Here is a 22,233-nt window from a genome sequence, read left to right on the forward strand (position 1 = left end):
CTCCAGCATTTCTTCTTCCTCCATTAAGAAACTTGCTCTATTCAGGGTGTTTAGAGCTCACCAAGTACTTTATGTCAGAGATGGTCAATGCAGAAGCAGCACAGTCTTTCAGAATGTGAGATCGGTTTTCAACCAGCAGATTCCACAACCTGAGACAGCTCGGACATTTCCACACTAAACTGCTTAGTGACTTAACAATATTGATGTATCTTTGCTCATGCAATTAAAAAAAGAAAATGTTGGCAATACACACTGAAAAGGTCAAAAAATGACATTAATTTTCTGTACTGACAACTGCACAGTCAATAAAATGTGTGCATCGTGTAACCAATCTAGCCTGCAGTTCAGGGAAGAGTTTTCTCAGGAGAAATTATTCTACATTGTCAAAACACATTTAGCAAAGCTGGTAAAAATAGTGTTTGAAGCTGCCCCAAAACACATGAAAACACACAGACAATTCTGTATCAAATAATACAGCTTTTATCTAGCTCCCATTTATCTGGAAAAAGGCACCCAAAAAGCGTGGAATTTTATACTCCTCTGCTAATAGGAAATATCTTCTATGCTCTTTCCCTTCATGCTGCCTTGGTCAAGTTGTCTTTTTTCCTCTCCTATGCATCTCCTTGGTCCTCTCCTCTCTTGACATTGCCCTCACCTCTATTCATATTTATTGCAGGAACAGTGATTCTTTACTTTTGTCTTTACTCTCTTTCTTCTTCTCTACCCAGCCTCTGTAGTCATTCTGCAAGACATAGTTTACACTCTCACAATGCGACTGCTTTTCCCTTTGGTAGAGTTTGTTGCATCTCCACCTGACTTTCCACTACATTCACTACACTGAAATTTCCTTGCATGCAACCTTTTCTCTTGCCTTCGCCAGGAAAAGCAGTAGCAGAATTTAAGTGCACTAAACTTTATATCCAAGGGTAGTTAATAAGAAGTTTTATGGCAAAAAACAAGGACTATTTCATAACTTTAATTCAAGAGTGTTTTGCCAGACATGAATAGGAGACAGCTTTTTCCTCCATCCTACACAGAACCTCGCTGAAAGCAACACTTCTCATGCTTAACTAATGAAAAATTATTTCATTAGAAGACATGCAGGAGATGACTACCAACACCCATGGGGAAAAAAAAGAGTAACTGGTTGTACCTTCCTGTTCAAACAGATTATATGTACTTTTAAAAATAGCTAGATATTTATCACAGAGTTCAAAAGACATCTTCAGTGAAAGAACAAAGTGAAAACAGCAACTTTCCTGGCAGATATTTACAAGTTTCCCTTGCAGAGGAAATCCAAGTAAATACACTGGATATTGAGCAAGGAGGTTCTTTTGTGTTTTTATCCTGTTTACCTTTGGGTATCACATTCAATTCATGTATTCTGTGTAATCAGACCAGAAGCAAAACTCCCAAACATCACACTTCAGAATGAAACTCAATGCACCAAGCATGTTCCTCTGATCCTACTTCAGTATTTCCAATGCTGGAACAATTTGCCCAGCAGTTCTCTGGAAACAAGACAGCAGTGCCTCAGAGCTCAGTCCTATAATGTCTTCAGACTGTTGCTCATGACAAGATTGGTAACGGTAAATCCTCTGTAAGACCAGACACATACAAGCAAGGTACAGATTTGGGGATAGAATATGCAGCAGTGTAATGCATTAGAGCAAAGGGGTTTTTTTATTGGCTGCCAAGGCTTACAGGAAAGCTGACAAACAGCTCAGGAAACTATTTACTTCTCAGTCAAGTCTTTCACTCTAAGCCAGTAACTCAAATTTGTCCTAAACGGTAGCAATGTTAGAAACTGCTGCCTGATAACAACAAGAACTAAATGGATACTTTGGTTCACTCCATGAGAACTGCAATTCCCAGACTCAGCTGAAGGGACAGAGGCAAAACATCCAAGTGCCGGGTTCTGCACATTGGCCACAGCAACCCCATGCAGTGCTACAGGCTGGGGTCAGAGTGGCTGGAGAGCAGCCAGGCAGAGGGGGACCTGGGGGTACTGGTCGATGATAGGCTGAACATGAGCCTGCAGTGTGCCCAGGCAGCCAAGAGGGCCAATAGCATCCTGGCCTGCATCAGGAACAGTGTGGCCAGCAGGAGCAGGGAGGTCATTCTGCCCCTGTACACTGCACTGGTTAGGCCACACCTCGAGTCCTGTGTCCAGTTCTGGGCAGGATGTTTACGAAGGATGTTGACTTGCTGGAATGTGTCCAGAGAAGGGCAACAAAGCTGGGGAGGGGTTTGGAACACAAGCCTTATGAGGAGAGACTGAGGGAGCCAGGGTTGCTCAGCCTGGAGAAGAGGAGACTCAGGGGCGACCTTATTGCTCTCTACAACTACCCGAAGGGAAGTTGTAGACAGGCAGAGGTTGGTCTCTTCTCCTAGGCAGTCAGCACCAGAACAAGAGGACACAGTCTCAAGCTGCGCCAGGGGAGGTTTAGGCTGGAGGTTAGGAAGAAGTTCTATACGGAGAGAGTGACTGCCCATTGGAATGGGCTGCCTGGGGAGGTGATGGAGTCACCATCACTGGAGGTGTTCTGGAGGAGACTTGATGGGGTGCTTGGTGCCATGGGTTAGTTGTTTAGGTGGTGTTGGATTGGTTGATGGGTTGGACGCGTTGATCTTGAAGGTCTCTTCCAACCTGGTTTATTCTATTCTGTTCTAAAAGACTGCTCCTCCAGAGCCATGTGCTCTCTTTTCTAAGCAGCACTTAGATAAGCTGATGGATACACATTTTTTCCATCTGGATAGCTTTATTATTGATTATAAGTAAGTCTTTAATATCAATCTATAGATAGGCTAATAAGCATGGCTCTCCTTCAAAAACATATCATTGCCACTAATTAACCCATTACCTAAATGTACAAACATTTATAAGGCTTCATCCAGAGCACACACACATACAAGCTTTCATCCATGTATGGGAAAGAAATTCAAGTCTGGATGACAAGTAATGGCCAGACATTTGGAATTCCTGAGTGAAAACCAGAAAATATTATGATACTTCATAAGACTATGGTTTGCTTGTGTCTTAAATACTGTGCCCTGATCTTGGCTGGAAAAGGTTCAGGGAAGGGCAACAAAACATGATTGAGGGACTAATGTAGTTGATGTTCATAAAATAACACATAGCAAGCAAGGAAAGGTGAGAAAACCAAACTGTTCCATCTAACAGTGATGCTGTTTTATGTAAAGACCCTGACTTTGATTCTGCAAGCCAGCAGACAAATCCTATTAAAAAATGGTTCTTTATGACCAATGTAAACAAGCTGCAGAGCTCCTTGCTGCTGCAGGAATATGGTGAGTGCTTGAAGTTTATTCAGGGTAGTAGAAAAATGGATAACTAGCTGGAAGGTAGAATAGGACGGGACAGCATGGAATGGAATAGACCTCAGAGATCATCGAGTCCAACCTATCATCCAACACTATCTAATCAACTAAACCATGGCACCAAGCACCCCATCCAGTCTCTTCCTAAACACCTCCAGTGATGGCGACTCCACCACCTCCCTGGGCAGCCCATTCCAAAGGCTGCTACATACAAATGGTACTGCCACCAGTTAAGCCCATCTGCTATGCATCTCCAAAGGCTAGCACAAACTACATTCAGAAAGTATCACCATGCCTTATTCTTACTCTTCTTTTACTCTCTGTCGCTCTCCTATGTCAAACGATAGGACTGAAGTTTTGAGCTGAGTTATGATGACTATTCTGTTCTAAGGGAACTGCTATTCTCTGCCCAGAAGCAGTGAGTTTAAGGGGTTTGTTTCTCCTTTAAAAAAGAAGAAAAAAGAAAACAAAGGCACTGTAGTCAATAGTATGAAATTAATTGTGGGGGGTAGAAATTTAGGTCCTTAAGTAAGATTCTCACTTTCTCACACAAAATGAGGTATTTTCTTACATTCCAGTAAGAAGGTCTGAAAAATTGGTTTCGCCTTTCTGTCAAAGAATACATGTTTTATCAGAATTGAAGTTCATCAGCTGTCCTAAGAGGTATTTTCTTAGAAGGTTATTTGCAAGGTTTTATACTCATCACAATCACAGGACAAAAGTGTTAGAACGCTCTACACATACCAAACCCCACCATGCTCCAGAATGTAGCCCCAAAATGATTAGTAGGTAGCTTTTTGAAATCTTCCCCTTCCTCTCCCTGCCCTTACATTCAGTGCCACTGTGCAGAAAACAACCAAACAAGTCCACCCTGTTTTCTTTCTGCTTCTAAACCCATCATGTTTAGAGAGAAAACTAGTTTATTTCAAAATTCACAGCTTTTTAAACTTTTTCCCAGTACCAGTACACTTTGAAAGACTATTAATTGTTATTAATTATCTAATTTATGTCCTTCAGCCTATACCGTGATTTAACTCCACAGGGTCAGACCAGATTACACACTTGCCCTTGGACATAGCCAAACAGCTCGAGGTGAAAGCATGTGTGCATTGCAGCACTAGTGTGAAAGCTCGTTGACACTGAACTGAAACCAGCCTTACTCTGCCCAGCTACTGACATCTGTACGAACTGCAAATTCCTCCAGTAGAGAAGCATCTTAGGTCAATTTTCATCTCTATCAGATGAAGAAACAGAGATGTCACAAGAGGCCACCTTATCTTAAAGAGGTCTGAAATCATCTTTTCTGGCACTGAAGAGAAGATGGCAAAACATCACACAAAGAATTGTAGCTGCCATGTAATATTCAAACAATGAGTAACTTCCTTTAAGGTTTTTTTCCATATACAGTTAATTCCTTTTGTTCCAAGACTCATCTTATTTCAAGGTCAAATTTGTGCAACTTTCAGAAGGTTTTTTCCCTCCTGCTATCTTCCCCTCACCTTTTTTTTTTTTGGCACTGGCATTGCCAGAGACCTCACTGCTTATAAATGTCTTGACTTAGGACTTCTACTTACAAGTCTATCACTATCAGATACAACTGCTGAAACAGAGGTACCTTGAAAATACATCTTTTGCAACACAAGAGCAGCATTCACCTCCTGTAAGTATAAACACTTCCGTGTGAGATAACTAAGGAGGGCGCACAGGGAGCTGAGGGAAGCAAGACTGCAACTTGAGTCATCCTGCAAGGTTCATTTCTTTCCACTGAGCAACAAAGGCAGTCTGCACAATTAGCTCAGATACAAAGCAGGAGCTGAATTCAACCATGAGGACTAGGGTTATAAAGCTCTTTTCCCAGTATCTGTACTATTTTTCCACTGAACTTCCTCCACCAGTATTTTCACAGCAGTTTAGGTGCCAGGCCAGAATATTATTTATCAACAGTTTTACCACTACTCTGTAGAGGGTCAAATAATATCTTCATGTCACCTTACTGTTTATTTTACAAGCAAATGCTCATCCATTTAGGTTCATCAATGAGGTTTTGTCTAAGACTCATTCATAAATATCATATGCAAACATTTTACACTAGCAAGGTTAAGATATTTTAATTAGTTTGGACTCACTGATACCACCCCCCTATACCCTGCTAAAAATCTGAGATGCATCTGTCATCCAAGTAACAACACCTGTAAAGAGGGAGCCATTACTCTCCAATAATTCAAGATTTCAGTCATTATCAGCATCTCAATAGATTACCCTGGAGAAATTAAAATGGACTACCTCAACACAATGATTTTTTTTGTTTGTTTGTTTTTCCTAAGACACAGAAGATCAACAGTGTGGAATTATTTTTTGTGACAAGACCTGTTTGTCATGCTAACCCTTCAGGAAATAAAAAACACTCATGTGACATGCCACTTGGATGCCCTTCCAGCTGGTTATTTCTACAATGGGACCCAGTTTGTCAATCTTTTTGGTGACAAAATGGATTACCGTCCATTCACGGACCAATTCATGAACGATTACTTGGAGGAGGCCAACAGGGAGATAGAAAAGTACAACAGAGAGCTAGAAGAGCAGGAGTATCATGATCTCTTTGAGCAGAAGACATAAGCACATGCATTCTCTGTATTTCTGAACCACCTGTTGTCAGTAACCAAAAATGCTGTTGTCCTTGCTGGTTAACTAGAGAATTAAGTGAACTGTCAGTTTTCAGCACTCCTTCTCAAACTAAGAGATCATTCCTGTAAGGTTGGCATTTTAACATGGTAACTGCTTAGCTGTTTGTTCTGTCAGGTTTGCTTCCACTTCACCTTAATTCCAGACTGTAAGAAACATCACCTGGAATCTCTGGCTAGTAGTGGAAACTTATTTAAAAGAAGAAGAAAAGAAGCAAAATTGTACTTCTTAGTAGGTCAGAATGTTGTTTTTTCACAGGTTGGACTTGATGACCTTTGAGGTCTCTTCCAACCTTGGTGATTCTGTGAGTCTGTAAAAACATACTGGCTGGCACCATTCCTAACGGACAGCTCTTTGCTGATATAGTCCTAAATTACCCACTTCATTATTTCAAGTTGGAATAAAAATAAAGATGAAGGATTACAATTTCTGGGTCCTCACTTTTATTCTTTACAAGGTCTAGAATGCTTGCAGTAGTTCTTAAATTCTGTGAAATTTTTCCAGTTTGAGACCTTCAAAAGTCACCATTTCTGAATGGGCTGCGCCGATCCCACTGAAACTGTTTTTTGCCACTGTCTATCCCATTCATAACATTACAAAGATCCAACCTCCTCTTTGAACATTTGAACATTTCCTCAGCATTACTTACTTCATGTTATAAAAACTTCCAGTAACAACTGACTTCCTTGATTCTTTTTTTTTTTTCCCTGTAATGCTGCTTTAAGTTGTAACACTACCCAGTATCTTTCAGATTAGCCTAAAATTTGCATGGGGAAATGCAGTCTGCCGAGTAGTCAACAGAATGTCTTGGACACTTGTACAGTTGTGGGGCTTGGGCGTATCTGACAAGGCTTCTGAAGCACCTCTTTTCAGTCAAAAATCTCTGGTAGGAACAATGCCCCTTGCTTTTGTCTGCTGGACTGAGCACAATGGATTTAAAATCCAGGTGTAGGGTTTAAGGTAAAAAACCTACAGCTGCTTCTCTCCCTCCACAGTATCATAGTATCCCTAAGGTTGGAAGAGACCTCGGGGATCATCGAGTCCAAACCTACTCCATACACATGCTGACACTTTAATATTTGGTTACCCCTCACCAATACCCTTAGGGACTAGGTTATGTCAATTTTATCCAATTTGTCTTAATTACAAGAAGAAAGAAATGAAGATATAATGGTGACTGGCATTACAGCAGCATGAGGGTGTGGTTTCCCTTAAGAGAAGCATAAGCAAACCCATAAATGACTGTTGCCTACGGGCTGAAATCCCAAGCGTCCTCCTCCTGCTCCTTGCTTACCTGGCACTAAGCTTTGGCACTTCTCTGACTTCAAGGAAAGTTGATTTGAGTCTCCCAGAATGGAGAGAAATAACCAAGTAATAAAAAGCAAATTTATTGTCATGGCAAGATTTCTGCTTGGTTAATAAATGAAATTGGATTATCAGGTTTTCAGGGAACAAGAGACCTGGTACAAGGAAGCGGGAGGAATAAAGCCTTCTCCTTTTGGTGATGAAATGCTGTTAAATCAGGTCAGCTGTAACATGAAACTGCACCTTCAGTTGCTGATTGCAAAACTCAAGAGTCTTAAGGAATCAAATTGTTGTGGAGGGAGACAGATGGGACTAATCACAGGCAAAGGTCTCTCAGCTCAGGCTCTCCTCTCCAAACGTGTCTCATCCTACACTGCGCATCTGGCTTTATTGCTCTCAGAAAAACAACATTTTTTTCCCCATTCCTTTCTCTCCAAAGGATGAGGACTGGCACTCTCATGCAAGCAAAGGCTACCTCGCAGCACTAGAAAGACTGTGGACAGAGACTATGGAAACTGAGACAAGAGCCACCCAGCCAAGGGACAATGCAAGGAAGAAGAGGCAAGAAAAGAACATATTTCAAGGCAAAGGGAAAATGGGAGATGAGATTATTAACTGTAACACACAGTTAACAAGTTGACCTCTTCTTGAACTGACCATCCACTTATTTTCACCATCACTTTTGTTTTCATCTCTAGGAAACAAGTTCTTTTGAGGTGCTTTCATGGAAGAGATGAGACCTGATCACTGGAGAAACATTCCTCAGTCATCAGACTTATTATAGCCATCAGAAGATCCCATAGTAAGGCACACAATCCTGCAGACAGAGCCCTTTTAAAGTGCATACTCTGCCCACATTTTCAGAATCAGGAACAACAGACACTTAGGTCTGCTCCTGACCATGCATGTTGTGAGGGAAGTATGTGGGTAATGTTTGAGTTTTGTTTATATCTTTAGGTCAAAAAGCTCTGATCTGATTTTATCTCCTGCTGTGGTGGTTTTAGGCTATGCCTTTAAAATTTAGTCACAGATTTTGAGCAGAAAAGTAGAAAAATATAAAAAAAACCCCAACAGTACTGGGTGTAAAAAGGAAAACAAAAGATTATTCTAAACAAATTCACTGGGTAAATGTCTGCTATAAAACAGGCTGTACCTAAACAATTCTTTCTTCTTTTCTGATCTCTCTGCTTGCTTCACCTGGGAGAGACTTATCTGCTTGTTGGCTGACCTTGGCTGAGTTGTTTAGTTCAGTGTAACCCACTGCTTTCTCTCTGCTCCTTTCTCTCCTGTGGGACAGCGGGAGGGGGGGGGGGGGGGGCAGTGGAACGGCTTCCCTGGTCTCTGACCAGAGGGCTTTTCGTGGTGTTTGCTAACTGTAAATATCTGTATAACATTGTAAATACTGTATATTGTGTACACATTCATTGCATTTCACTGTGGAGTGTAGGTTTTGCTTGTAAATACAGCTTCTGTTTGCTTCTAACTGAGTTGGTCTGGCAAAGTTAATGCTGGGGGGGAACTTCAACCCACCACGCCTGCATAACTCTAATGGAAATCACAATCCTTGGTTTCAGTATCATGGTATCAGTCAGGGTTGGAAGGGACCACAAGGATCATCTAGTTCCAACCCCCCTGCCATGAGCAGGGACACCCCACACTAGATCAGGCTGGTCAGAGCCTCATCCAGCCTGCTCTTAAACACCTCCAGGGATGGTGCCCCAAACACCCCCCTGGACAACCCATTCCAGGGCTTCACCACTCTCATGGGGAAGAACTTCCTCCTCACATCCAGCTTGAATCTCCCCACCTCCAGCTTCATTCCATTCCCCCTACTCCTATCACTACCTGACATCCTGAGAAGTCCCTCCCCAGCCTTCTTGTAGGCCCCCTTCAGATACTAGAAGGCCACAATGAGGTCACTTCGGAGCCTTCTCTTCTCCAGACTGAACAGCCCCAACTCCTTCAGTCTGTCCTCACAGGAGAGGTGCTCCAGCCCTCTGATCATCCTCGTGGCCCTTCTCTGGACACGCTCCAGCACATCCATATCCCTCTTGTAATAGGGGCTCCAGAACTGAACCATGTAAGTGTACTGTGCTCTGTATTTTTCAGATACATCTTAGTCATTGCAACCACATACACACATGTATGTGCATATATATACACACACATACACAAAGCTAGTTTCTTTCCACAAAATCTGACAAATTAAGCGTTCCATTATAGCCATCACCCTAGAAAGAAAACTTGTGAGGAAGGCAGTTTCTAATCTTTATTTGTATGATATTATTGAATTAGAATATTATTTTTCAAATCTCACCTTTTGAAATGGATGATTAAGATATTAAAATGCCCAAAAATAACTGCAAATGCTATCTTTCCCAGCTGAACACTTCATTAAACCCTCAATACATCAAGTCTTGACATGAAGGGAAGCAATTACTTCTGTATTTTAGAACTTTATTTTCTTCTTTATTAATCTTTCAAGTGTCAATCCCTGCCCACTCACATGGATACTGAAGCTGTGTTATGAGCTATTTATGAGGCGCAGCCTTTTCTAACTGTTATTGTATCAGTACTAAAATCATCAAGGGTTTTCACTCCAATCTTGTGAAAGACTGTTAGACACAGCATGTACTGATTAGTGCAATATACCATATTAAACCACTACTAATTAAAAAATGATACCATTCCTGCAAATGCTATTATGCACCAATGGGACTTTCTGTGTTGGTAAAACAAAAACTCGTTAATAAAACAAAAGGAGCGATAAAATTTACCTACCTTTCTGGTAGAAGAATTTTCTGTAGTAATATGCACCGAGGTCCACATGCTCAACGATGTATCTTTTCACTCTGTCTAGATGTAAAATCAGATTCTCCTTGGGAACTTCCAGAACTGCTACTCCAGCATTCGTGCAATGAGAACTCAGAGTCGACTCAAACGAGGCACTTTCACATCCACTGAAGGAACCTGAATTAGATTTGGAAAGGCTGATCTTCCTCTCCCCTTCCCCACCAATCTCATTACGAAAATAAGGACAACTCATCACAAGCTCATTGCTTTTATCATCCCCCTGGTCCATATTGAGACTTCCTTTTGAATTCAGGTCTTCGGTGCTGCCCATCGGAGAATTGAAACTTGCAGAGTGGGACAAAGGTCCGGAGACAAGTGATGCTACAGCAGCAGCAGATGCACCTGTGGTTGTGTTCCTTCTTTTAATAACATTATGCCTGTTGATTGCCACTTCATTTAAATCAAATAATATACTCTGTACATCGTAATGAGCAAAACACTTTGGACAAGTCCAAGGCTTGACGCTGTCTTCTGACCTGTTATCTTCAAGATCTGAGGACTTCCCAAGCTCCCCTTCACCTTTGGCATTGCGCAGCTTACGAAAAATGGATGAATCTCCTGTCTCTGATTTTGAGCGTCTCTTGAGTGGTTTCTCCCTTTCCTTAAAGAGTCTCAGATTTTCCCTCTGAGTAATAGGTCCATCTATAACATCCAGAGAGAATCCTGAACCCTTGCTTCCACTGGCAATCAGGAGTTCACTGAGCTTAGTTGTGGCGGGGCTTCTCTGATCCGACTTTTCATCTTTATAGCCCTTCAGTAAGTCAAAAAAACTTTCACCTGAAGTTCCTTGTTTATCTATGGAAGATGTGCTGCCATACTCCCTGTGGAGAGATGGTCCAGATTTAAAAGTGGGTGAAATACATTCATCAAAACTATCCACATCAAGCTCACTTATGGTAATGTCACTGTTGCTGCGCTGCCTTATTCTGCGAAGAGCTTTCCTTGGGGAACTGGGATAGCCATCAGGTGTAAGAAACCTGGAGTCTAGATTCTCAGATTGTCTGGTCTTGGTTTTAAGTGTGCTCTGGATGCTCTTTAAAATGACAGAATCGCTAGCATTCAGGTTAACAGAGCTTCCCTGACTCCCAGGACTGCTTTTAGAAGACATGCTGTCAAGGCAACTTGATGTGTCAATATCTTGACTAGATCTGCTTGCTTCCTTGATGTTCTCCTTCCTTGGGGGCCAATCGGCAATCCTTGCCCTGACTCCCATTTTAGGGACTCCAGGGGTAGAGGTAACGTGATGGGAACTTTCATTGCGAGGAGGTCCAACCGGCGCCATGACTGCAGATCCTAAGCTGCCATTCTGCGACCTAAAGCGCCTCATGTAAAAGTCATCCGAGTGGACTTTTGAGGCGCCATCCGTTCCGACTGATACCCCAGTGGCAACAGCCCTTTCGGTCTGGGACCGCTTTAAGCTGGTCATGATCTTTCAGTATGATCAACCTTAGTAAGTTCCAAGGGAAAACACAGTCATTTCTGCTTTTTAAATACACAGTTCTCTTTTGGAGAATAGCCTCCAAAATATACAATGGTTGCATGAGATCTTAATCATGGACATTTAAGCACAGAGTTAAATTCAAAAGGTCTAGAAAATTCAGATATTCAGTAGGTCTTGATAAGCAATAATTTCCCTTAAATTCTGCATTTTACAAGTTGCCATGCTCCAAGATGTTCAAATGGTCTTAACATCACTCCTGCTCCAAAATGCCAGTTGTAATCCAATTGCTTATGCTTCTTTCAAGCCTGGAACAGAGAAAAAGACAGAGAAAAGCATTAATTATTTCACATATAACTTTTTTCATAACTTAAACCATCAAAGTAATTGTTACATAGAATTAGTATTTCTATAGTATTAGTATTTCTGCTTTTAAATCTTGTTGATCAGCATCTTGAAAGTGCAGTTGTGTTACATGGTGGTGAAGAGCTTTCCAGATATTGCCAAGTCATTTTCTGCAAACAAATTTTGCATTTGGATTCCACACATTACTATGTTTTTCTCCTTACAAACTGATTAGTGAATGCTTTTGAGTTTGGTTAGTGAACAGTTTTACAAAGTAGAATAGAATAGAATAGACCAGACCAGGATGGAAGAGACCTTCAAGATCATCGCATCCAACCTATCAACCAATCCAACCCACCTAACCAACTAAACCATGGCACCAAGCACCCCATCAAGTCTCCTCCTGAACACCTCCAATGATGGTGACTCCACCACCTCCTCGGGCAGCCCATTCCAATGGGCAATCACTCTCTCTGTATAGAACTTCTTCCTAACCTCCAGCCTAAACCTCCCCTGGCACAGCCTGAGACTGTGTCCTCTTGTTCTGGTGCTGGTTGCCTGGGAGAAGAGACCAACCTCTGCCTGCCTACAACCTCCCTTCAGGTAGTTGTAGAGAGTGATAAGGTCGCCCCTGAGTCTCCTCTTCTCCAGGCTAAGCAATCCCAGCTCCCTCAGCCTCTCCTCACAGGGCTTGTGTTCTAAACCCCTCACCAACTTCACTGCCCTTCTCTGGACTTGCTCCAGCAAGTCAACATCCTTCCCAAACTGAGGGGCCCAGAACTGGACCCAGGACTCAAGGTGCAGCCTAACCAGTGCAGCGTACAGGGGCAGAATGACCTCCCTGCTCCTGCTGGCCACACTGTTCTTGATGCAGGCCAGGATGCCATTGGCCCTCTTGGCTGCCTGGGCAAGTACAGGTAGGGAGCTAATTGCCTCAGATGAAGGGGATGTACAGCACACATTTCTCATAGAAAACAGCAAGAAGCCAGATGAGGACTCCAAATTCTGTTTATAAGTGCCTTAAAGAATTTACTGTTTCCAAGTCATACGTCCTTGGCTGCAATGAACAATGCCTGTTCAGCTTTTCCATTAATGCAAGTAACGATGGTATGCTAACAACAACAAAAAAAGAGGCAAGAAGCTAATTAGCAAAAAGACTACAAAATTATAACAGACAAAAATGGCTTTGAATAGCATTTATTCTGCATTCTGTGCAGCCTTATTTGCAGATGAGCTGGACAGTCCAGAAAGCTCGGTGTTCACAGCATAGAAAAAGACTAAAGCTAACTAGAAATGCACACTTTTCAATAACTTGATGTGAGAAGTTCCATTTATTTCCCTGGCTAACAAAATAGAGTCTGCCACAGCTCCTGTATAATCCTGCTTTACAAAGGCCTGCACATTAAATGCTTTCCCATACCTCATCAGTACCAAACTGATTACAAAGCATGTAGTGTGCTACCCTTTGAGGATCTAAAAAGAGTAAATAAAAAATTAATCCACAAATACACCCTTGTTGGGTAGAAGACAAAAGCATGAGATTGTCAAGATAAAAACTTGCATTGCTGTGTACATCCTTCAGCACAAAGAAGTTAATAATTTTCAAAGGCTGAACCAATTAGACAAAATGTGCCCTTTAAATATTTGCCAACTGTGTGCAGAAAGATGCTGCTGAACCAGCAGTGCTGCCAATGCTGTATTGTCTACGAATCAAGGCTTTCTGAGGCTTCCAGGGAAACTACTACTTTCTGACTTTCTGCAGTCTCTTCTCAGAACTATGCAGTACTTTGCTCCGCACTAATGAAATATCAAGCCAGGGCACTTTCTGCCTCCAAAGGCAGCACGCTTTAACGTCACCTGCCATAAAGACAGCACCTATCACCCAACACCTCCTGACAACTAAACAATGGCTTCAAGTGCCACATCCAATCCTTTTTTAACATCTGCAGGGATGGTGACTCCACCACCTCCCTGGGCAGCACATTCCAATGGCCAATCTCTCTTTCTGGGAAGAACTTTCTCCTTACCTCCAGCCTAAACCTCCCCTGAGGCAGCTTGAGACTGTGTCCTCTTGTTCTGGTGCTGGTTGCCTGGGAGAAGAGACCAACCCCCACCTGGCTACAACCTCCCTTCAGGTAGTAGTAGACAGCAAGAAGGTCTCCCCTGAGCCTCCTCTTCTCCAGGCTAAGCAACCCCAGCTCCCTCAGCCTCTCCTCACACAGCTGTGCTCCAGACCCTTCCCCAGCATTGCTGCCCCACATTGAAGTGTCTCAATGTCACTGTATTTGCACAGCCATTTACATGAGCACAGATACCTTCCTTGTAATTCCACTACAATGATACTGCTGAAAGAGTGTTTTTTTCTACCTGTAACATGAGAATAACTTGAGAAAGGCAGTCTATCCATGCAGCTGGTGCAAAACTACTGAATTTGCAGCTGAAACTTTTTACAAACTTCAAAAATTCTTCAGTCTAAGAACAGATCAAGCTGGTGAAACAACTTTGTGCACAAATCAGATTAGGGAAGGAAAAATGCACACACTGTGTGCCATCGCATAACCCAGTGTTCTCTGTCTATGCTTTTCAACAGCGCCACAGTAAATATCATTTATGCAATGAGCTCTATGAAATGGGAACACTGCACAGTCTTTTACAAAGGGCTAGACAAGTTTGCTTTTATAGGCAGAATGGAAAGAAAACAGAACGAAAACTGATAAGGATTCAGTGTGGTAAGAAAACAGGCTAAAAGGGATAGAGAAGGCCGAGTCAAGCTGAGGGTGGAATCTAAAACGGGCAGAAGTACAGCAATCCACCACAACATGCTCCTCTTCATAGCCTGCAATGAAACCCAAGATTTCTGTCCCTCACCATTCCCCTTCCACCACCAATATCTCTGAAAACAAAGTGTATATCTCCTCCCCCTCAAGATCTTGTCCTTACAGAAACAGAAAACCTATCAGTTAAAGTTTCTCATTAACTAAAGGGCACAAGTTCACTCAGCTGCAAAAATTCCCAAGCTTAATGTTAACCATGTAGGTATCCAAATGCAACCAGTTCCCCTCAGCACAGATTTCTAGCACAACAATCCCAAATAATAAAGGACATTATCTAGAGAGTTATATTCTTTCATATAAAATTATATGTAAGTGGTCTGTGGAGCTTAATTCTGATCTAAAAGATTCAGTGAGCTCAAATCATATCTACCAAGTATGTAGGGAGTACAAGTCTGCATATACTGATTATCAAACAGTAACAGCAATCTGCACTTTAACATTTTCTCATGTTAGAATAGAATAGAATAGAATTAACTGGGTTGGAAAAGATCTTTGAGATCATTAAGTCCAACCGATCATCCAACACCATCTAATCAACTAAACCATGGCACCAAGCACCCCATCCAGTCTCTTCCTAAACACCTCCAGTGATGGTGACTCCACCACCGCCCTGGGCAGCCCATTCCAATGGCAAATCACTCTCTCTATGAAAAACTTCTTCCTAACATCCAGCCTAAACATCCCCTGCTGCAGCTTGAGACTGTGTGCTCTTGTTCTGGTGCTGGTTGCCTGGAAGGAGAGACCAACCTCCACCTGTCTACATCCTCCCTTGTTGTTGTTGTATTTCATTGAACTTCTCTCTGCCCAGCTCTCTAGCCTGTTCAGGTCCTGGTGAATGACAGCACAGCCTTCCAGTGTGTGAGCCACTCCTCCCAGTTTTGTGCCATCAGCAAATGTGCTGACAGTGCACTCTGTTCCCTCATCCAGGTTTCTGATGAATATATTGAACAGCACTGGTCCCAGTACCCACCCCTGAGGGACTCCACTAGACACAGGCCTCCAACCAGACTCTGTCCCATTGACCACAACTCTCTGACTTCTTTCCTTCAACCAGTTCCCAATCTACGTCACTACCTGACCATCCAGACTACACTTCCTCAGTTTTGCTGCTATCCTTCTTTACCAGCACGAGAGGACTTTTTGTCTATTCTTAACTCGAAGAGGTACAAACCAACCTATTTTCATGCCTTCCCCTTCTACTTATCCTCTTTCATCACTTTGTTCCCTCCTCCAAAACAGGGGTTACAGCTTTAGGACAAATAACCATTCTGATCAAACCTAAAAGGTCCTTGCAGATGAATGCCTAAGTGGTTGTGCAGACTTGCATCATTCTTAAATGGCAGGTAAGTCACAAGATCTTGATTACTTATTCCTCACGACTGAAGTTCGCCACCAGGAAAATGAAGAGCTACCAGTTAAGATTTCATTGAGAGGCATTTGGGGTACAAAAAAGCAAATAGAAGCAATTGAATAAGAAGAAATGTTTTGCTCATATCAGCTCAAGATAGCAAAAAACTCTCAACTACGGCACACTAATCAGTTTCAACCCCGGATTCAGGCAGCCAAGCAAGACAATTCAACATCTCCTTGTTCAGATGAATGGAAAAAAGATCAAGCCTGACATACCAATTCAGAGACTTTCTATTATACTCTTTTCTTAGATTTAGGTTTTTGTGAGATTGTGCTCTTTTTCCTTACAAAGCAGTGACTTTACCAACAACCCAGTCTTACTTGAAGAGATCTAGTAATTACTCTGTTATCTGCTGGGAACATGCTGTGACTTCAGATAGCAGGATCATGAATGCCAATGATCCTAATACTCTGATGTTGACAGAGATAGATTCGGGGGCACCAAATTATTTATGATTCATAATGTTCCAGAGGAAAGACTTCATACTTCACCATCAGCCTTCATTAAAAGGTGGCATTTTCTAATTAAACCCCTGGGAATGAGGGAATCAGGTTTCAAATTGTAGAGAAGTCTCACTCTTTGCCGAGCCTTCATTCCACTCCCCTGCCCCACTCCCAAACAAGTAAGACATAATGGTGGATGGTAAATGCAAAGTGTTACCAGGGATATTTTAAAATACTGAAAGCTGTGGACTGAGGAGCTCAGAGTAACATTCCACAGTAAGTAGTTTTTAAAAATGTAAATGAAATCATCTGTCCTACAGGGTTGGACTTGATGATCTTTGAGGTCTCTTCCAACCTTGGTGATTCTGTGATTCTGAAAGGTAGCCAATTTAGGAGAGGCCGTGCAACACACACACGTTATGGCAGTTACCTCTTGTTAACTTTTACTGGGAAATTAAGTGGCACCACTGTAAAACCTGAAAACCAGCAGCTCTTTTGAAAACAGAGAAATAAATGCTATATATGAAAGCTTGCCTATCTGTGTTACAAGCTGTCCTGGCTTAACAGAGCCTGCTCTCACAAACCCCCCTCCCCACACACAGGTGGGAGGGAAAGTAACACATGAAAAAAAAAAATAAAAGAAAAAATACCACAAACAAACAAATTCTGGGTTGAGATCAAGAGACTTATGAGAGACCAAATCCCTGTGGTGGGAGGGATATTCATGTACCAGGCAATTGAGTTGCTGTTTGTACAAAATAATGACTAATTTCATAAAATCAATTCCTCAGAGAAAAAACACAAATCAGTCTTCAGAAATCCTTGGCTTTATGTGGTTACCTATTAACTTTATCCTCTTCTTCCCAGGATTACTTTCATCATCCTAACTGAAGTAAAAGTTAAAAGGTTCATCATTCAGAGGAAGTCTTTATCAACTGGAAGGCTATTTGAAGAACAGCATTTGGTATTTTATGAGCTTATCAGTTTTATTACACGTAAAGGAATTGCTACAGTTTTGTGCTAACTGGATTTGTAACAATTGTCAGCTCTGCATAGGATGAAAGATAGATTTCCCCACCTTTTCCTTCTTCCTCCCCCCTCACCTCCCTAATTTGTTATCTACATAATTTGCCACTGATCTACATGTCAGCAAGTCTGCATTTCTGCCTTTTTCTCTGACTGCTTCCTTGCTCCCTAACCCTCAGAAGAAAAGTTTTTCTCTAAAGAAACCGAGTGCCATCTGTTCCCATAATCACAACAATCACCTGCACTGATCTGCTGAGATTTATTAATGCTTTATTCTTAACTTCATTCTCTGCTGAAGTCGCTCACGCTATAACACATGAGCTCAGGCAAGGTTATATTAAGATGTAACAGCAATTAATGTGAATTACTACTGAGTTTCTGCAGTATGCCTGTCTACAGACAAACACTTGCTTGCTCTGCCACGTGGTGAAACAACTGGAGGGTCTGCAGTGACTAGAGAAGGGTGCCAAGGTGGAGCTCATGCACTGTGGCACTCAACACAGTTTGTTCACTCATGTTTAGAGCCCTGCTAACCAAGATTGTAAACCATCAGTCAGCTCACAGCATGCCCAACCAGCTGGCCTTCCTGTGCAGAAGACCATGAAGTCACACTCAATAATTGTGCTCCCTCGTGGTCAGTGATACAGTGTTCATGACATAACAGGATGGTAAACGAAGCATAATACAAGCTATCAAATTGAGATAAACATGGGATGACAGGGGACAATAATCCCCTTCCTGGGCATTTCAGCACATTTTGCTCCAATATCATCCCTCACTCATTCTCCAAGCAAGCACTACATTATCTCAAACCAGAATTGTGTCCTCTGTTTTCACATCAATTTGGTAACCATTAATCAACACAAAGATATCATAATATTCAAGTGTACAAGTATCTGTTGCTGAAGCAAGTCCTTTTAAACTCCTTTTACCTGAGAGAAAAGGCACTGGAAGTGGTCATCCCCACTTCAGTACTTATCCTCCATTTTGGTACTTGTGTGATTCAGTCAATTAAATACAGAATCCCTTTCCTGGAACCTAACTTTCAGCATCTGGAAAAATACAAAAAGATGCTGACAATCTTACTGTATGCTATACTGTATTCTGTTCCTCACATGATGTGGTTAACAGCAACAGCTCATTTTTGATAGCAGCACTTACTCAGTAGGATGCAACTGTAAACTAGTGCCAAAACACAAAAGCAAAACATTCTAGCAACTAAAAAAAGAGACAGCTCCACTTACATACTCCACCTCAAAACAGGTATTTCTCTTCTGCCTTTCCTGTTCAGTTTCCACTTGTTGATACACTTATTGCAGCTCTCTGGTGTGTGGACTCTTGTCAAAGTTCCTTATCTGCAAAGTGTCCCAGTTACTTAATAGTGAACGTCTGATACTGTGAGTGTCTGACTTAAGAATAGTCACAAACCAAAACCGAGCACAAAAAGAGCCAAACTAAGGAAAAAACCAAAGCAAAACAAACCCAAAGGAAATGGGCTGATATTTGCTGCAGATACTTGCTCAGCCTAACTGCCCCACATTACAGTAAGCACCGGGGATGTGCTTTCCTGAGGTTTGCATCCTCGCCCATACTTCCGTAGCAGAAAGGCTCATTTGCCACCCTCCTCTTCCCGCCTGGCCACAAGTTTGTTTCCAGCATAACTCTGGTACCAGAACAAAGACATAGCTCAGCTTCTGGTCTCTGTGATGCACCACTAGTCACATTCCTGCCGGCCACTCTTGGCATGCTGGAGCTGGCAGTCATCACCACGGGTTTCATGACATTCCACATGCATCAGAGACCTCAGTTTGGAAGGGAGGAAAAAGGATATTTAACCTACCACGTCTGAACTTCCAGCTGCTTCGAAGTAGTTTGGGTAGCAACTCAAAGCTGGTGGTTTTTCTTTTAATGACAGGTATTAAAACCATGTTACTAATTTCCTAATAGGATTGTTAAAAAACCATAAGCCCATCATTTTGATAGCCTTCTTGCTAGTTATCTTCCCAGCACTATTTCACTCCTTTGTTCTGTCACTGCAGTTGCCTCTCCCTAAACTCATGATTTGGTGAAAGAATATCAAGAAGCTTCTGTGGTATTCATCCAGCACCCAAACCTCCACTGAGTACCATTGCCCCACAGATCAACAGATCACCGAGTTCGTGTGTTTTAAGGAGTAATAAAAGCAGCTTTTCAGAAGCAAAAGTTTAATTTTGCATAAAAGGAATAGGCTTTCTTCCCAGCAAATCCCATATTAACCATCTAGAGAGCACTTCATATTCAAACACATGCCTGAACTTGCTCCTGCTTTAAAGGTACCACCACAGCACCGGACAGAATTAAGAACAGGGAAATTATTACTACATATCACCATTTTCTGCATCATCATCACTCCTTTCCCTCTGTCCCAGGCCCTGTCAGCAGCCACTCACCATCTTTTCACCATAAACTGAGTTGCTGCCACTCTCAGCTACTGTCCTCCACCATCCCTCCTCAACCCAGGAGGCTTCTTGCCACAGAGCAACCCCCATCAGAACAGAATCCATCAATTCCATATTCAGACCCCATTGTTCCACCTTCAACAAAAGTCATTCACAAAACACCTGAGCATCTCATCAAGCCAACAATCATTTGCTCAAGCTTCGAATCATAGAATCAACAAGGTTGGAAAAGACCTCAAAGATCATCAAGTCCAACCTGTCACCCAACACCTCATGACTACTAGACCATGGCACCAAGTGCCATGTCCAATCCTTTTTTGAACACCTCCAGGGACGGTGACTCCACCACCTCCCTGGGCAGCACATTCCAATAGCTAACAACTCTGTGAAAAACTTTCTCCTCACCTCAAGCCTAAACTTCCCCTGGTGCAACTTGAGACTGTGTCCTCTTATTCTGGTGCTGGTTACCTGGGAGAAGAGACCAACCACCTGCTGGCTACAATCACCCTTCAGGTAGTTGTAGACAGCAATAAGGTCTCCCCTGAGCCTCCTCTTCTCCAGGCTAAGCAACCCTAGCTCCCTCAGCCTCTCCTCATAGGGCTTGTGCTCTAAGGCCTCTCCCCAGCCTCATTGCCCTTCTCTGGACACATTCGAGAGTCTCAATCTCGTTCTTAAATTGTCCTCTTAAAAAACTTGTACCTGCTAAAATAATTTGCTTCCTTATTTACTGGCCTAAAAATGCAAAGCAGATTACTTGCTTGTCCATGAGTATCTGCTCTCAAAAAAAGACATCCCTAGTTGTTGACAGTGTGATGAATAATGTTGCTTAAAAGGATCACCAAGTCATAATGCAGCCATAAGCAACAGAAAAATAAAAGAAGGGGTAAAAAAAGAACCTTTGCATCTTTTCCTCCTTTTACCCAAATCAAGGCTTTTAAAACCACTTGTAGAAACTCTACATTTTTATAGTGCCCCTCAGTTGTGCAGTCAGAACTTTTTTACCTGGCAGCATAAGGCTGTTTGAAAGAGAGTTAATTTGTCTAAGCTTCCAAGAGTTCAGATGAATCTTTTACTCAAGAGTTTCCACTCAATGTTAACTGGTTTTACCTCTAAAATATTGTACTACTGTACTGTCTACTTACTTATGTTCTTACTTGAATAAGGATATGGGTAGGGATAGATTATTTACATTGCCATTCATGCATAGAAATGCTATGGTTTTGTACTACAGTGCTTTTTTCTCCCACACTCCTGTTGCCAAAACGTTTCATTTTGTGCAAGTACTTCAAGGTGTCTGGAAATTCTCTATATGTACCAAAGGCTTCATTCTCTCTGTTCATTTTCTCCTCCGCTGATTAACTATTGATCATTACCTGCAGGAATTATGTGCTAACACAGCATCTCTGCTGAAAACTAGGTGGCTGATGTAAAATAATACTTGTTAGGGTATAAATATAATATTTGCTAGAAATACAGCAATTCACTGCTGCCATTTCTGATTATCAGTCGGCATCTGTTCGGACTGCCCACCAGATTGTTACACCTCTCTGTCCTCTGTATTACTAGCAGCTCAGAACTCAATACAGTAATTTGTTACCCACTGATGTAGGTGCAATTTTTTGGCCTATATAGGAATTCATACATAACAATGATAATGAAGATATATTTTGGTGGTATTTTTATGTGCTGTGCTGATAGATAACTATTTCAGTGATGTATTTACTTATTAATATTTTAAGAAGTCATCTATTTAGGAACTTAATTTTTCCTGCTAGACTTGAAAACTGGAAGCTAATCTTCCTGGATGTACTCACACCTTCACAAGAAGTCACCATCACTTCTGTTTGAGTCTCAGACTTAATCCCTGCATTGCAGTTTGTCTTCCATCTCTTCTACCTGAAAGCTCAATTTCAGATCTCAGGTCACTATTCCTGATGCTTTTGTTTTCTTATATGGATATACATAAAGTGAGGGCTGGCCATTTGCTTGAGGACACATGAGGTAAGGATGGATGAGTTATTGGGGATGTGGGTTGGGTTCTGCAAATACCACCAGCAGTGCAGGTTAATGTACTGCAGCAGAAAGTGTGTCAAAAGGAAAATAATGTCCCAATAATGGA

General features: G+C 41.9%; 1 protein-coding gene across 4 annotated transcripts in view; it reads right to left on the bottom strand.

Annotated features, from left to right (window-relative positions):
- Window positions 1–22,233, bottom strand: part of SIPA1L1 (signal induced proliferation associated 1 like 1) — a 241,250-nt gene that overhangs the window by 74,084 nt on the left and 144,933 nt on the right. For all 4 annotated transcript variants that reach the window (XM_054161557.1, XM_054161556.1, XM_009900603.2 and 1 more), the window contains one exon: window positions 10,108–11,925. In XM_054161557.1, coding sequence (XP_054017532.1) covers window positions 10,108–11,605 — 1,498 coding nt within the window. In that variant the 5' untranslated portion in view covers window positions 11,606–11,925. The remainder of the gene's footprint in view (window positions 1–10,107; window positions 11,926–22,233) is intronic.

This window comes from Dryobates pubescens, chromosome 5, assembly GCF_014839835.1.
Source record: "Dryobates pubescens isolate bDryPub1 chromosome 5, bDryPub1.pri, whole genome shotgun sequence".
Lineage (NCBI taxonomy): Eukaryota > Metazoa > Chordata > Aves > Piciformes > Picidae > Dryobates > Dryobates pubescens.